Source organism: Meles meles, chromosome 8, assembly GCF_922984935.1.
Source record: "Meles meles chromosome 8, mMelMel3.1 paternal haplotype, whole genome shotgun sequence".
Classification (NCBI taxonomy): Eukaryota; Metazoa; Chordata; class Mammalia; order Carnivora; family Mustelidae; genus Meles; species Meles meles.
The window spans coordinates 37,102,731-37,119,599 of NC_060073.1; the positions used below are offsets into that span (position 1 = coordinate 37,102,731).

At 35.3% G+C, this 16,869-nt stretch overlaps 1 protein-coding gene across 6 annotated transcripts in view; it reads right to left on the reverse strand.

Moving 5' to 3' along the window:
• ANO3 (anoctamin 3) overlaps positions 1–16,869 on the reverse strand; it is a 456,805-nt gene that overhangs the window by 112,621 nt on the left and 327,315 nt on the right. For all 6 annotated transcript variants that reach the window (XM_046014190.1, XM_046014191.1, XM_046014192.1 and 3 more), the window contains one exon: positions 12,430–12,588. In XM_046014190.1, the coding sequence (XP_045870146.1) occupies positions 12,430–12,588 (159 nt within the window). The remainder of the gene's footprint in view (positions 1–12,429; positions 12,589–16,869) is intronic.

The following is a 16,869-nucleotide window of genomic DNA, read 5'->3' on the forward strand; positions in this document are numbered from 1 at the left end:
CACTTTCATTGAACAGCATTTGCTAAAGTTTATTCCCCAGAGTTCTGTGAAAAAAGAGGCAAGATATTCCATGGTCAAAATTTTGGGTTTTTTGCTAGAGGACTTGTGAGACACTTTACTATGTGTGTACTTGCTAAAAATATCCAAGAAGGTGAAAAAGTAAACTAAATTTCCAAAATTTTAGGCCATGGATTATTTTTTTCTTGAGAGTTTACTAAGGTACTCGTATTTTGCAAATCATCATGGGAAAAATAGCAAAACATGCTTTCATATAATTTCCAAAGAGCTTTCCTACTTTGAATATGTTTGTTTTAAATTACAGGTAAAAAATGTGGGAATTAAATTAACAATGACAGAAGAAGATACAGTATATGTTAAATATTAACAGGCCTTTGAATTTAGACCACATGCACCCCAATGTTTATAGCAGCAATGTCCACAACAGCTATACTATGGGACGAGCCCCAATGTCCACTGATAGATGAATGGATAAAGAAGATGTGGTATCCATATGTAATGGAATATTACCCACCCATTAAAAACAATGAAATTTTGCCATTTGCAACGATGTAGATGGAACTGCAGGGTATTATGCTAAGAGAAATAAGTCAGTCAGAGAAGGACAAATACCATATGCTTTCACTCACATGGAACTGAAGAAACAAAACAGACGAACATCGGGGAAGAGAAGGAAAAAATACAGTAAGATAAAAACAGAGAGAGAGGCAAACCAGAAGAGACTCTTAACTACAGGGAAGAAACTGAAGGTTGCTGGTGGGGGGGTGGGTAATTGGGTGAGGGGTATTAAGGAGGGCACTTAATGTAATGAGTCCTGGATGTTACATGCAATTAATGAATCACTAAATTCTACCCCTGAAACTAGTACTGCACTACATGTTAACTAAATTGAATTCAATTAAAAAAAAAAGAAAGGTTTCTGTGTAGGAGTGATAGAGCAAGAAAATCTTTCTAAAACATACAAAGCATAAGCATTTAAATGACTCCTTCACTGAGGCAAGTGAAAGAAGAATTTCATGTTTTATTATAGTTTTTCCTGCTTTAGTCATACAAAAGTTCTTATATTCAAACTGATAACAAAGGTCTTTCTTTTGAAATTATGGTGCTGGCTACTGGTGTTATACCAACTTGCCTTTTCGCTTACCAGGCACAACTTAAGTTCTTCAATCCTAACTGCCTACTTAGAAAAAAAGATCACATGATATGGTAGACAGAACAAAGTGTTTGGAATCACGAAGACTTAAGCACAAATTCCATCTTTACCATTTACTTAGCTCTGTGAGCTTGGGGAAATTACCTTATCTCTCTGATCCTGCTTTCTCTCCTGAGAACTGGAGACAATGATCTTAACTCACAGAGCTATTAGGAGTGTTGTGAGAGGCTGGACATAGAAACTACTCAAGTATAACAGGATATCCAGAATTGTCCATTCTCTGTCAAGAGCATGCTTCTTTAATCAGACGTGAGCCAAACTAATAGCTAATTTCAAAACTTCACTAGAATCTTTCTCTCTCACACTCTCTTTCTCTTTTTTCTCTGTAATTCTTTATCCTTCAGTTGTGTAAGCCTTCAATAATAGGCCTCTTGAGTTATACAATTATAAAACCAGTAACAACCTATATTTGGGGGAAATTCTAGAGTAATTAGAATCAAGTGATTAAAGAATTAAATATTTTTCTGGTAATATAAAGTGGATATAAATTATAATATAACTGTATTTCTGTGTACTAGGGTCTCTTCCTTTACGTGTATTTAAATTATCCTATACCTGTATCTTATAGCTAGTTCCTAGGGAGAAGTGGGCTCTTTTTAAGCAGCTATAAAGAGAGAGAAAACGACACCCTCAAGATTACAGAAAACATATCAAGTATTAATTTTCCTCAGATTCTGGAAGAGAGGCCTCTGTGAAATGAATGAGTCTAGACACAGACAAAAACCAATCTATACCAGACTGACACATTCTATGCGTGGAATGATTTAAGACTGCGAAACAAGCCTTTCAGGAATGCATTGATGTTAGAACATTGCATTCCCTCCAATGGTACCATGTGAGTTTGAAAGCAGGGATCTCTACCGTGGAACACACTGCTCCTGGGACAAAAAAAAAAAAAAAAAAAAAAATGGTCTTTTAGGAGCTGGACCTTATTCTAGTGTGAATGGAGATCTCATTCTCATTCAGAGCATCGTGATTCCTGAAGCTAGGCATGTTGGTTGCCAGAGTACAGTTGCGGCATGAAGAAGGTGTGAATGACATATGTCTTAGGAGAGGTATTAGAAGGTTTAACTCCCACAGCAGGAGAGCTTGGGTTCTATTCTACCAGGTGGGTCCTGATTTGTTTTACCTTACAGTATGTACAACCAGAGTGGATCACTCTCCTCTTCCCCACAGCTCCCACCCTGGTCTAAACCATCATCATCTCTGGCTTAGATCCCTACAGTGCTGTCCAACAGAGCCTCTGCTCACATTCTTGTCCCCAATAATGTATTCATAGCATAAGAGCCAGAGTAACTCTTTAAAATAGAACTCAGATCATATAACTCTTCAGAACCCTTTTGCATTCAGAGTGAAAGCCAAACTGTTTTCAGTGACCTACATAGCCTTTTATAACCTCATGCTCAATATCTTGCTAATCACTCTCTCCTACTACCTTACCCCTCACTCAATCTACTTCTTATGTTTCGGTCACTTGTTACAACTTGCTTGTCCTTGCCCCATCTTTCTCACTTCCTCAATTCTTTTCCCTGTCATATTTATTATCTTCTAATATGTGAATCTATTTATTTACATTAGCACCATGGAAGAAGGGATCTTTATTTTATTCATTTATGTTTACTAAGCACTGAGTTCCATGCTGGGCACACAGTAGTCACTTACTAAACGTTCGTTGAATGGATGAATGAGTGAGTAAACTTATTTTAAGTACACGTTCTATGTAACTTGTACCTCACCAAGAGATGATGGAAACAAGAACGCAAATAAACCAGAATTATTCTGGAAGAGGCACTACGTCAAAATTCAAATTAGCATCATGAATATCTGGCATAGCACTGATTATTAATTCATTCCTGTCAATCTTTAAGATGTGAAAATATCTAATACACGTAAATAAAAGAGATGCTTTAGAAAGATGTTTCTACATTAATTCTACCATCAAGGAGTGAAATGTCAAGCTAAGTGCACATACAGCTAGAACATTTCTAATTTTGTATGTCTTAACTTTAAATATATATATAGATCTTTTTCAAGCAGCATGAACTGTCTTCTTTTATAACTTCCTCAACTTAATTTCTCTTTTGTTATACCTCTACTTAAAACAAAACAAGAGTAGTTTCATGTTCTCGCAGCTACTGAGCAGGGGGTTGGTGAAGGGATGGTGTTGCCAGGGAGAAAGATTACTTTCCCCCTTGGAATCAAAAGCTCCCAATCTGCCGCTATTCTGTTAGCTCTGATGAAGGCAGCCTTTTCGGAGGGAACAAAACACCCACCGCCTTCACACTTCACATTATTATTTAATTATTCCATCACAAATTCCCAAGAAGTAGAATATTCACTCTTGAGAGAAGGAATTTAAAAACTGAGTTTTTACAAAGTCACTCTCTGCGAGCTGGTGGCAGAGAGCTGAAAGAAAACAGAATGTGGTAGTTGACAAGAGTAAGTCTAAGAAGACAAATTGCTCATACAACCTGAAAATGTACTTGGAACACAAGCACGGTTACAGATCATCTACCTCTTCATTCATAGGGCCTTCCAATATGAATCTTTATCTACTGGTAATGTGATCATCTAGAAATTGTCCATATGAACGTGTGATACAATGAGGATTTGAAACTTGTTCTCTGCCAGACTCAATGCTTAGCTCTGGGGAATGTAAATTTAAAAACTGGAAACTTGTTGCCTGAGGGATATTCCTTTTTTTCCGCTAACAAGTCTGATACTTGCTGACATGTTCATAATTTCCTTTTCTCTGTCCTCGTATCACAAGCCCCTCCTTTTCCTTCCCCTCCCTCTTCTCACCCTCTCCTCACCCTTCTTTCCCATCACCATTTAAGCATCTGATATAAGAAAAAAGAAAGAAAGAAAGAACGAAACCTCCTAAGAGCTCTTGCCCCTCTCTGGCTACTGCTTTTCATCCTCCCACCCATAGGGTAACATTTGCTGCTGTCTGCTTTTCCACTCTTCAAACCATGTCCATCTTGCTTGCATGTCTGTCTCCACTCTTTAAACCATGTCCATCTTGCTTGCACGTCTGTCTCCTCAGAAAGATGATTCTCCTAGCTTTCACCAAAGATTTTCACAACCTCCAGTGGAAGGGGCCTCCTCCTTGTCCTACTGGACTGCTCAGTGGTACGTTACCCTGCTAGTCACTTTTCCTTGTGACTCCTCTTCTCTGCCTCTTCCATCTACCTCCAACTCCTTCAAAAGTCTACTCTCCTCTCCTACCTTTTATAGGCTCACCCCTAGATTCATTTTCTTTTCTTCTCTCTAGTAGTTTCATCCTAATATGTGGCTTATATAACCATCTATGTTCTAAAGACAAACTTTCAGTTCACACTCCTCAGTGGGCTCTAACACAAACTTCAAACATTTTCTACTTATATTTCTCAAAGGTCCCTTAATTACTAGCTTACGATCTTTGTTCCCATAATCCCACTCCACTTCCTCCCCCAATTAGCTCTCTTCTTGTCAAAAGTAGTTTTCTATTGGCTATTCTTTCTGCCAATAGTATTCGGTCCCCTAATCTTCCCATGATGGACTCCTTTTCATTTTTAACTCTTTTGGATCGCACATGCATACATAACTACCTAGCCACATTCTCTATAAAGTTATTCTGTTTTAGGGGCACCTGGGTGGCTCAGTCAGTTAAGCATCTGACTTTCAGCTCAGATCATGATCACCATGGGTATAAGATCAAGCCCCTTGTTAGACTGCACGCTCAGCAGGAAGTTTGCTTCAAATTCTCCCCTTCCTCTTCCTCTGACCCTCCCCCCCACACGTGCAAACTCCTGCTAGTTCTTTCTCTAAAATAAATAAAACTTAAAAAAACTTTAATAAATTATTCTGTTTTAATAATTGCACATTTCTCATTATGCACTTTTTCTTGTTGATGTATGGTTTCTTTCCTGCTATGAGAATGTACCCATTTTTATCTTGATTCCCATTTATCTCCAGAATATTGTATATAATAGGTACTTCATTAATGCTCCTTGAATTAATAAAGAAATCACTCAAGCTACAATTCTAAATTATCCTTGAGAACTTCCTTTCTTTTCCTATCATAACCAAACCAAGTATCTACATTTTAACTTACTTTAAATATTTATCAGATCTATATCTTCCTCCTCCCTCTCTAATGCCATCTATGATATCTGTGTATTTAGTCCTACTCTTCAAATCTGTCCTCTTTTCAGGATTCCAAGGTATCCTCTTAGAAAACAAATATGGTCATGATCCTGCCCTACTTAAATTTTTTCAATAGTTCCCCATTTTTCTTAAGAAAGTCATCAAAAGTCTTATACTATACGGTGTAATTATTTAGCCCTAACCATTCTTTCCATACTCATCTAGTACCCTTTTATTCTGGTATTAAAAAATGCCAGGGTCCTTTCTTCCACTACCATCATGATATTCAGTTGATTCCTATGATGATGGGGTTTGGCATTAATAGATTAAGAGATCCCCAGGTGATTATAATGTACAGTCCATACTGAAAACCACATCTAGCCCTTTTATTTGACTTATTTTAGGTATTATCCATTTTTAAACTTCGAAGTTTATTTTTTTAATTTCACTTCTTCCCTTCCTCTAGTGTTCCCTCACCCTCCAGACTAGATCACTGGCCTTGATATAAATCATTCTAGGATTACTTATTTTTTTGTGGGGGGGGTCACATCACAGATTGAAATTATGAAAGATTGACTCCTATGTACTGTGAATTCAATGAAGGTCTACTTACTGATTGGATCCCCAATAGCTTGAATAGTACATGGTAAGATTATTTGCTGAATTAATAAATAATTGGAGATATGTAAGCAAAATACTAACAATATTATAATGGGATGTATGTATAAATTGCTCTGGGAACAGATGAGGAAATGATTGATTGTATGGAGGAGAAATCACAGGGAAATAAAATCTTATCATAAGATTGAGTTCATAAGACTTTTGTAATAAATACTTACTGGTTGGATTACTCCAGTGATATGGATATTCTGGGTTAAAATTCCCAGAAAAAAACAAAAAAGGGAAACACAACAAAAGGAGTCAATAGAAATTGAGACCAGCACTCAACTTCCTCAATTCTGTAGCACTAGACAGTGCGTGAATAAATCCTTACCTTGTGAAGAGTCAAAGCACGGTAATGTTATTTTATATATATTTTTAAAGTGTTAATAAATATAAATACATCAGTTTTCTAGGGCTTCCTCAAATTATAATTCAGTATATCCTAATGTGTTTCTTAGAAAACTAACAACAGGAGCTGTCCTGTGGGAAAAAAGGGGAGGAGGCTCCCAAATCATATGTAAGGACCTGTGAGCACTCTATTTCACTCACATTTATTAGCAAATTACTTAGATATTTAATCAAAGAAATCATCAACAATTTTCACCTCATCTGTCCCATTTTTTAGAAAAGTAGTTGAATCACTCTTGTAGTAATTTAGGGGCCCCTCAAATACTTAATTTAAAATTTTTCTTTGAATAAGGGAATGGCTAATTAAATCCCCAAGTTGTAATACTGTACACCTTACAAAAAAGTTGAGCTGGATCAAAATATAATGGCAATTTCAGATATTCATAATACATTGTTAAATGACAGATTTGAGTAGTAGACTAGTATGTATATGTATAAAATGACTATTATTTTCTAAAAAATGTATACATTTTATATATACATAGAAAATATCCTGAGAGACATCTAGCAGAATAAAATCAAGGTATTAATAGGGCTACTAATAAAGAAAAGGATATGATTTGGGAGATAGTAGATGTAAACTTTGACTTCCTATTTTGTACATTTTTATACTTTAAGTTTTTCACATTAAGATTTTTTTTTCTTTTGTAATGTGATAATTATGTGTTTAATGTATGTTTTTTTAAGACTTTAGGGGTTTAACTAAAATGGCAAGAGATTTTTGGTTTTTTTTTTTAAGATTTTATTTATTTATTTGACAGACAGAGATCACAAGTAGGCAGAGAGGCAGGCAGAGAAAGATGAGGAAGCAGGCTCCCTGCCAAGCAGAGAACCTGATGCGGGGCTCTATCCCAGGACCCCGAGACCATGACCTGAGCTGAAGCAGAGGCTTTAACCCACTAAGCCACCCAGGTTCCCCATTGTTTTTGTTTCTGATAAAAGGAGTATGAAAGATATGTTTTTATCTCCTTTCTCTTTATCTACTTTCTATTTTTTTAATGGACATTGATAGTTTTACTGTTTCAGTAGAAAAAAATAACATTCTTTAAAGAACACGTTAAAAAAAGCATGCTTAGTGAAATAAGTCAATCGGAGAAAGACAACTATCATATGATCTCCCTGATATGAGGATATGGAGATGCAACATGGGGGTTTAGGGGATAGGAGAAGAATAAATGAAACAAGATGGGATTGGGAGGGAGACAAAGCATAAGTGACTCTTAATCGCACAAAACAAACTGGGGGTTGCTGGGGGGAGGTGGGGTTGGGAGAGGGGAAGGGGGGTTATGGACATTGGGGAGGGTATGTGCTATGGTGAGTGCTGTGAAGTGTGTAAACCTGGCGATTCACAGACCTGTACCCCTGGGGATAAAAATACATTATATGTTTATAAAAAATAAGAAGTTTTAAAAAAAATGTTACTAGTTTAAAAAAAAAAAGCATTCAAGGAAAAAAAGTTGTCAGAGATAAAGAAGGCCATCTCATAATGATAAAGGAGCCAATTCTCCAAGAAGATATAACAACCTTTAATGTGTATGCACCTCGTAAGAATGTCAAACTGTGTGAGGCAAAAACTGACAGAACTGCAAGGAGAAACAAATGAATCCACTGTCACAGATGGAGACTTCAACAATTCTCTATCAGGATTAGACAAACCCAACAGGCAGAAAACCAGTAAGAAAATCGTTGAACTCACAAACACCATTGATCAAGTAGATATAATTGACATCTATAAATTACTTCATTTACAGCAGAATACACATTTTTCTCAAACTCACATGGACCATTCAAGAAGATAAATTATATTCTGGGCCATAGAACGTATCTTAACAAATTTAAAAGAGTAGAGATCATGTTACAATGTCTGCTCTCAGACCATAATGGAATTAAACTAGAAATCAATAACAGAAAGATAACTGGAAAGTCTCAAAATATATGTAGATTAAATAACACACTTCCAAATGACACATATGGCAAAGATGAAATCTCCAGAGGAAAAAAATATTTTCCTGCTATGTGCAAGTGTAAACACAATTTATCAATATTTAAACTATCTAAAATTTAAATACAGTGAAAGTTGTGCTTAGGGGTAAATTTATAGCATTGACTGCACGTATTAAAAAAAAGAAGGAAGATTTAAAGTCAATAATCTCAGTTTCTACCTTAAGAAACTAGAAAAAAAAAGAGAAAATTAAAATCAAAATAAGTAGAAAAAAAGAACAAGAATTAGAGCATATCACAACATTATGTCAACAATACTTCAATAAAAAAGAATTAGTGGATAAACCAGTAAAATTGGAAACAGAAAAAAAAAACAACAGAAAAATTGGTGACATATTTGTTCTCTGAACAGATCAAAAAATCATTAAGCCTCTAGACAGCTTACTAAGAAAAATAGAGAAGACACAAATTATCAGTATCAGAAATGAAAGAGGGAACTTGGCTACAGAGCCCATGGAAATTAAAAGGTTAATAAAGGAATATTATGGTTCACTCTATGCTCACATATGATAACCTAGATGAAATGGGCCAGTTTCTTTAAAGACACAATCTGCCAAAATTCACATACAAAAAGTACACAATCTGAATGGGTCTGTATTTATTAAAGAAACAGAATCATTAATTAATAACTTTCCAAAAGAAAAAGCACCAGGCCCAGATAGGTACACTGATGGTTTCTACCAAGCAAAGAAATTGTGCCACTTTTCTATGATGTCTTTCAGAGTACAAAAGTGGAGGGGAAACTTCCTAACTCATTCTATGAGGCCAGCACTATACTATTACCAAAATCATACAAAGGCATTCCAAGAAAAAAAAAAAGCGAAAAACTACAGACCGATACCTGTCATGAACATACACACAAAGATTTTTAACAAAATATTAGGAAATAGAATCTAACAATGTATAAAAAGGATTATATACCACAACCAACTGGGATCTATCTTAAGTATGTAAGGCTGTTTCAATATTTGAAAATCAACTAATGTGATCCATCATATCAACAGGCTGAAAAGGAAAAATCATATGATCATATTAATAGATGCATAAAAAGCATTTGACAAAATTCAATATCCATTCATGATAAAAACTAAGTAAACTAGCAAAAAAGTTGAATTTACTCAACTTGATACAGAATAGTTATAAAACACCTACAGCTAACATACTTAATGGTAAAAAACTAGAAGCTTTCCAACTAAGATCAGGAAAAAGGCACCTGTTTACTCCTTTTCAGCATTATAATGGAAGTACTAGCGAATGCAGTGTGGTATAAAAAGAAAAAAAATGGTACATAGACTCGGGAGGAATAAAGAAAACTCTTTTGTTCTCAGATGACAGAGACATGTAAAAATTTCAAACAAATCAACAATAACAACAAAAACAAATCCTGAAACCAATAAATAATCACAACAGGATTTTTGAAGAAGAAAGGTTAATATATACAAGTTAATTTCTTTCTTTCAGCAATGAACGATGGAATTTGAAAGTAAAAACACAATATCATTTACATTAGTACCACAAAGATCTAATTACTTAGGTATAAATCTAAAGAAAACATGTACAAGATCTATATGAGGACAACTATAAAATTCTATTTAATGAGATCAAAGAACTAAATAAATGGAGAGAGATTTCATGTTCATGGATAGGAGGACAATATTGTCAAGATGTCAGTTCTTCTCAACTTGATCTACAGATTTGTGCAATGACAATCAAAATTTCAGCAAGTTATTTTGTGGACACTGACAAATATTATGGAGAAGAAAAAGACACAGAGCAGCCAACACGATTTTGAAGGAGGAGATCATATTTGGAGGACTGACGTCACCTGACTTCAAGACTTACTATATAACTACAGTAGTGGAATTAGTGAGTAAGTACACAAGTAGAAAAATGAAACAGTATATGAGCCTAGAAAAAGACCCACATAAATATCTACTTGACTTATGAAAGTCAACTAATCTTTCGCAAAGAATCAAAGGTCACACAATGGACCAAAAACAGTTTTTTAAACACATGATGCTGGAACAACTGGACGTCCACATGCAAAAGCTATCTAAATAAATCTAGACACAGCCCTCCCACGCTTCATGAAAATTAGCTAAAAATAGAGCAAGACCTAAATGTAAAATGAAAAACTATATAACTCTTAAAAGACAAAATAAGAGAAAATTTATATGACCTTGGGTATGAGGATGCTTTTTAAAATATAACATCAGGCTGAGCCTGGTGGTGGGTATTAAGGAGGGCCGGTATTGTAAGGAGCACTGGGTGTTGCACATAAACAATGAATCTTGGAAGACTGCATCAAAACTAATGATGTATTTTATGGCGACTAACTTAACACAATAAAAAAAGATTTAAAAAATTAAAAAAAAATTAAAAAAATAAAATTTAACACCAAGAATACAGTCCATGAAAAAAAAATTGTTAAGTTGGACTTGCTTAAAATTAAAAACTTCTGCTCTATGAAAGACAATGTGAAAAGAAATGAGAAAACAAGCAACAGACTGAAAAAAAATATTTGCCACAGACACATCTGATAAAGAACTGTTATTCCAAAATATATAAAGAATTCTTAAAACTTAACAATAAGAAAACAAATAGCTGAAAGGCTTTAACAGATACCTCACCAAACAAGGTATATAGGTAACAAATAAGCACACGAAAAGATGCTGTACATCATGTGTCAGGAAAACGCAAATAAAAAAAATGAGCTACCACTACCCAGTATCCTACTAGAACGGCCACTATTCAGAATACTGGCAGCAGCAAGTGCTGGTGCAGACCTGGAGCACTGGGAACTCCCCTTCATTGCTGGTGGGAATGAATGTAAAATGGGACAGCCATTTGGGAAGCCAGTTTGAAGGTTTCTTACAAAAATGAACATACTTTTACCATATGACCCAGCAATCCACTCCTTGGTATTTATCCAAAGTTGAAAACTTATGTCCACACAAAAACCTGCACAAGGATGTTTAAAGCAGCTTTATTCATAACTGTCAAAACCTAGAAGCCACCAAGAGGTCCTTCAGTAGGTGAATGAAGAAACACACTGTGGTACATCTATATTATGGAAAAGTTTTCAGCTCTAAAATGAAATTATCTATAAAGCCATGAAAAGACATGGTGCAACCTTAAGTACATATGACTCAGTGGAAGACATCAAGCCTGAAAAGGCTACAAATTGTATGATTCCACTACAAGACATTCTGGAAAAGGTAAAACTATGGAGACAGTAAGAAGATCAGTGGTTGCCGGGAGCTGAGGGTGGCAGAGAGAGGCACAGGCAGAACACACAGGATTTTTAGGACAGTGAAAATACTTTGCACTATACCATAGGGTAGATACATGTTATTCATGTTATTGTACTTTTGCCCGAACCCATATCAGGTACAATGTCAAGAGTGAACGTTATCGGACTATGGGTGATAATAATGAGCCCAAGGTTCATTAATCTTAACAAAGGTATCACTCTGGTACAGGGATCTTGATGATGGGAGAAAATCTGTGGGGGCAGGAGCTCTATGGGAAATCTCTGTACCTTCTTCTCAGTTTCGCCATGATCCTAAAATGGCCCTGAAAAAATAAGGTCTGAAATAAAATAAAAGCATTTGGGAAAAAAAAAAAAAAAGGATTGAGGAGGAACTCATTTACAGTTCCAATATTAAAACCCAGACATTAACGGCTTGGCACTCTTTCAGCATTTTTCGTTTCATAGGTTTTTGTACTTTATATAGGTATAATGATTTCTTTTTCAATTCGTGAAATTGTAAAAATAGTTATGCCCTTTGAAAAATATTTAAATTTACGGAAATGTGTAAGTAAAAAAGGAATACACATTTAAATGGGACCGTACATACGTATTTCTTTTACATTTGGGAGAAAATAACTATGCATTTTATAGAAACATGTGCTATACACTTCCCATGCTAAAACACAAGAGATTATATCCCTTCTAGCCCATTACGCCACAAAATAAGTGTTATTAAAGCACCTACTTCCTTTTCCAACATCAGGCCTTCTGCTCGGAGGTTCTTTTCAAATGTGTTTCTTTTGTCATATTGTATATTTGACTTCCTGTAAACCAGGATGTAATCAATCCGTTTTTTGCCATCTTTAAATAGAAGTCCACTTGATGCTATGTAATTCATGTCATTCTGCAAATAAAACAATGCTTGTTAATAGTGTAGGTTAGACAAGCACACACATTTTGGTTTCAGTCACTTTGGTTTGGATACGGGCAATCCAAAAGCAAAGAAAGAAAAATGTGTTGCTTTACATTCCAGTTATAAGACATGGAAAGATGATTAAAGAAAGTTGCAATCTATAATAGGAGACAAGCTAACAAGTGATGTTCCAGAATTTGAAATTACACAGTCTCATACCAGAAACTGGTTCTCTGATGTTGGCATCAAAATGTGTATGTTTTATTCAATAAGGTCCTATAAAAATAATATCAGCTAGCATATGTTGTATATTTATTCAACATCAGCCTCAGACATAAGTGCCTTACATGTTTGATCTTATTTAATATTTACAACTCCCATTTCAAAAATAAGGCACGAAGTCTTAACATAAGTACTGAAGCCAACATAGCTTCTAATATTAAATAATACTCAGAATAGATACTATTTTCTAAACCTATGTTCAACAACACTAAACCAAACAATAATTCCTGAGCTGCTTGCTCCAAGAAATCCTTGTTCACAGGATATAAATCCATGAGCCAACTAAAAGAGCTTACTTACCAAGACTAATCACTTGCTCATCAAAATCGCTTTAAGGCCCTCACCTTGCTGCACCCATCCACCCACACTATTTTTTTATAGACTGGCCAATTTTCCACCAAATTCCTACCTTGCAAGACTTACCTGACCTGACAGCTGAGGCACCTGAGTGATCTGCCACATTACAAATGACATCACATAACTCCTCTCCCCGAGACCCTCCACTTTTAGCCCACTTTCCCCAGTCTATTTTTCTTGGCACTAACTTCTACCATGTTATATAACACTAAACAACATATTATCTCTCGTTTGCTGTCTGCCTTGTCCTACTAGAGTAAAAACTGTATCAAGGTAAGGGTTTGTTTTTGTTTTTTTTTTTCATCATTTTGCCTCAGAGTATTCCAGACATCTAACCCAGAATCAGATACATAGTAGGCATCAATAAATATTTGTGGGAGGAACAAAGGAAGGCAGGCAATATCCATAATCCTGTGTATCTAGGCAAGGCTGACCTCAAGGATATAAGGCCAAGAAGAAATCATGTTTTCATTTCTCATCCTCTCCCTCCAATACTTAAAACAAATAAAATTATTACAGGTTGAGATAATCATAAAATTACAGCAGAACTGCAGTAGGCATGGTGTGTCCTTTGCTTTACACCCACTTCGTTTATAATCCACTGTCTCCAGACATCTCTGTATTAATTTAAACAAGGACTGGGTTAAAACAAAATCATATACAAATTTTCTTCTGCATTTTCCTTTGCTTGAAGTATACTACCCACTCTAGTCCATTATTAAGGGTCATCTGAGTCTTATGGTACTAATAACATATTTAATCCCAGGTGAAGGCAAAAGTCCTTCAGTGAGAAGGCCTAGAAGTGAATGATTGGTTGGTAGGAAAAATAAAAGAAAATAAGATAGTTTTTAATCCATTTTACGTGCTTTTCATATTTTTTATTTTTTTAAGATGTTATTTATTTTAGAGAGAACGAAACAATCACAGAGGGAGAGGGGTCACAGAGGCAGAGGGAGAAGCAGACTTGCCGCTGAGCAGAGAGCCTGATGCAGGCCTGGATCCCAGGACCTGAGATCATGACGGAACAGGAGGCAGATGCCCAACTGATCAGGCCACCCAGGCGCCGCCATGCTTTTTAAAAAAGCGGCATGGACTGAAAGTGGAACCCTGTCAGATACTGTTACCCATTGTTCTAAGTCTAAGCAAAACAAATATTCAATTCTCCCAGAGAAACAGCTGCTTTACTATCAAATAAAATCAATATTTTTTTGTTGTTTTTACAATAAGTGACCTTACACCTTATTCACAGCTTTTGTTTCTGAGTGAATGTGTTCTCAGTCAAACTATATTAACTAGAATTCTAATTTATTATCTAATTATTCTATGAATTCTAAATTATTAATGATGAGTTTTACCAGGCCAGATGAAAAATAGTGATCAAAATGGTAATAGATAAGCATGGAGAAATTTGGAAATCTCTTCTGAATCTTGTTTAAAAAATGTTGTATAGGAGTGCCTGGGTGGCTCTGTCGGTTGAGACTCTGGCTCTATATTTCAACTCAGGTCATGCTCTCAGGGTCTTGAGATCAAGCCTCGCATTAGGCTGCAGGCTCAGCATGGCGTCTGCTTATTCTCTCTTTTCCTCTCCTTCTGCCCCTGCCGCCCTGTGCTCTCTCTCTCAATCCATCTAAAGAATAAAAAGTAAATAAATAAATCTTTTAAAAAATTGTATAGGTTCTATATAATTCTAAGGTTACAGGCATTATATTTTATTTTAATAGATATATGGCAACCATTAACCAATATATTGATTAACCATGTTCAAACCTTAGGAAGCAGAACTGGCAGGAAATTCATTACATAAATAATTGTATCTAGACACCAAAAGAACAACTTCTTTAATTGTTTGGTATAATAATGGTCGTTCGAACATGAAATCAAGACTCATCTCTTAAATTATCTGGAATAGTGAAACGTCTTTCAATTACAATATAGATGCATTTAATTTAGAAACAATTTTTATGTTTCTTGTTCCCAGAAGACAGAATAAAACTCGTTTTGCTCAGAATAGCTGGGATGTTGATCATCCATCATGTACCTTATCTTTTAACAGTTCTGAAAACAACCTAATTATTTAATGCATTACAAACCACAAAGCTCAGGTACTTTCAGAAAAGCTGGCCTCTCTAAAGAATATCTCGACAATATGCACGTTACGGCTCATGCTGAGAAAGAATCCTTTGGAAAGATTTTAGCACATTTTCAAGTAGCAACAGAAGTCTGCCTATTTGCATGAAAAACACATTTTAGGGTATTTTTCAAATAAAATTATGGTAGTAACTGACTGTGAGATGCATATTTTTTCAGTATTTGCTCTTTTCAAGCTAATAAGAACTTATTGAACACCTGATATACGCTAGGTACCGTGTTAAACTTGGGGGATAAATGTAAGAGGACACAGAAGACTTTCAGGAATTTTAGCATACATCTAGAGTGGTAAGCATGTAGATGTTTAGTTATAATGCTATCAAACATGTGCAGGAGTAGAGGCCTGAACTATGGAGTTGAAGAACGTCAGGGTGTATGAGAGGAAGACTGATTAACAAGTGCCAGGACCCAGTAAGGGTCATGTTGTCTTGGTGAATTTATCATGGTCCTCGTCAGGCAGATATGAAATTAGGTCAGGTCATTAATCTGTGAATGATTGCTGACCGATTACATGGTTACCATACTTTTGAGTTAGTATAATTCAGTATGATATGCTGGTTACAATACTGGTATCTGTATCAGGACTGGGGTTTTAATTAATTGTGTTCTTAGACAGGTAACTTAATCTCACTTCTCAGCTTCAATTCACACAGCTTTTAAGGGAAGATAACAGTATTATCAACATTGTAAGATTATTGTTATGACTAAATGAGGTAAGGCACACAGACTATTCTCAATGTTGTCTGACCTTTTGAGATTAAAAAAAGTCAGCTATTATCACAAAAAATAAGGTAAAATATGTATGCAATGTATTAATTTGTTTTGGGACCTGTCTTGTTTTCTGATTATCCAAATGACTCCTTCTAATTTTTGTGAAAATTATCTTCCTCAGGACAAAAACAGATGGAAACATAGATAAGTAATCCAAAGGATGTTGGTGTGAATGTGGAATCAGAGCAAAGGAAAGCAGGTATCCTTTGCATATACTTGTGAAACAGCATTTATAAAACAAAAAGTTCAATAAACAAATGCATAACAGTGAATTATTACAAGACAAACACCTGTATGATTACTACCTGAATCAAGAAACAGACCCCACATCTCCTTTAGAAGCCTCTTTATATCATCTTTCTTAGTTGTGATGTCCTCCCTCTTCATGTCCCTCCCCAGAAGGTAGTCATAATCCTATTGTTTATGAAACTAATTTCTTGCCTTTCCTTAGTTTTATTATCAAGGGACATATCCTTAAACACTATATTTTAATTCTGTCTCTTCTCAAACTTTGTGTAAATGCAAATATAAAATGAATAAACTTTTTTGTCTGGCTTCTTTCCTGTTACATTATGGGTGTGCAATCCATCTCTAATTTTCTTGTATTTGTATTTCGTCTTTTTTCACTGTTATATTATTGTATACATACAAAAAAACTTATTTATGCTTTCTATTAACAACTGCTATTCAGGCTGTTTCCAGTCTTGGTTATTA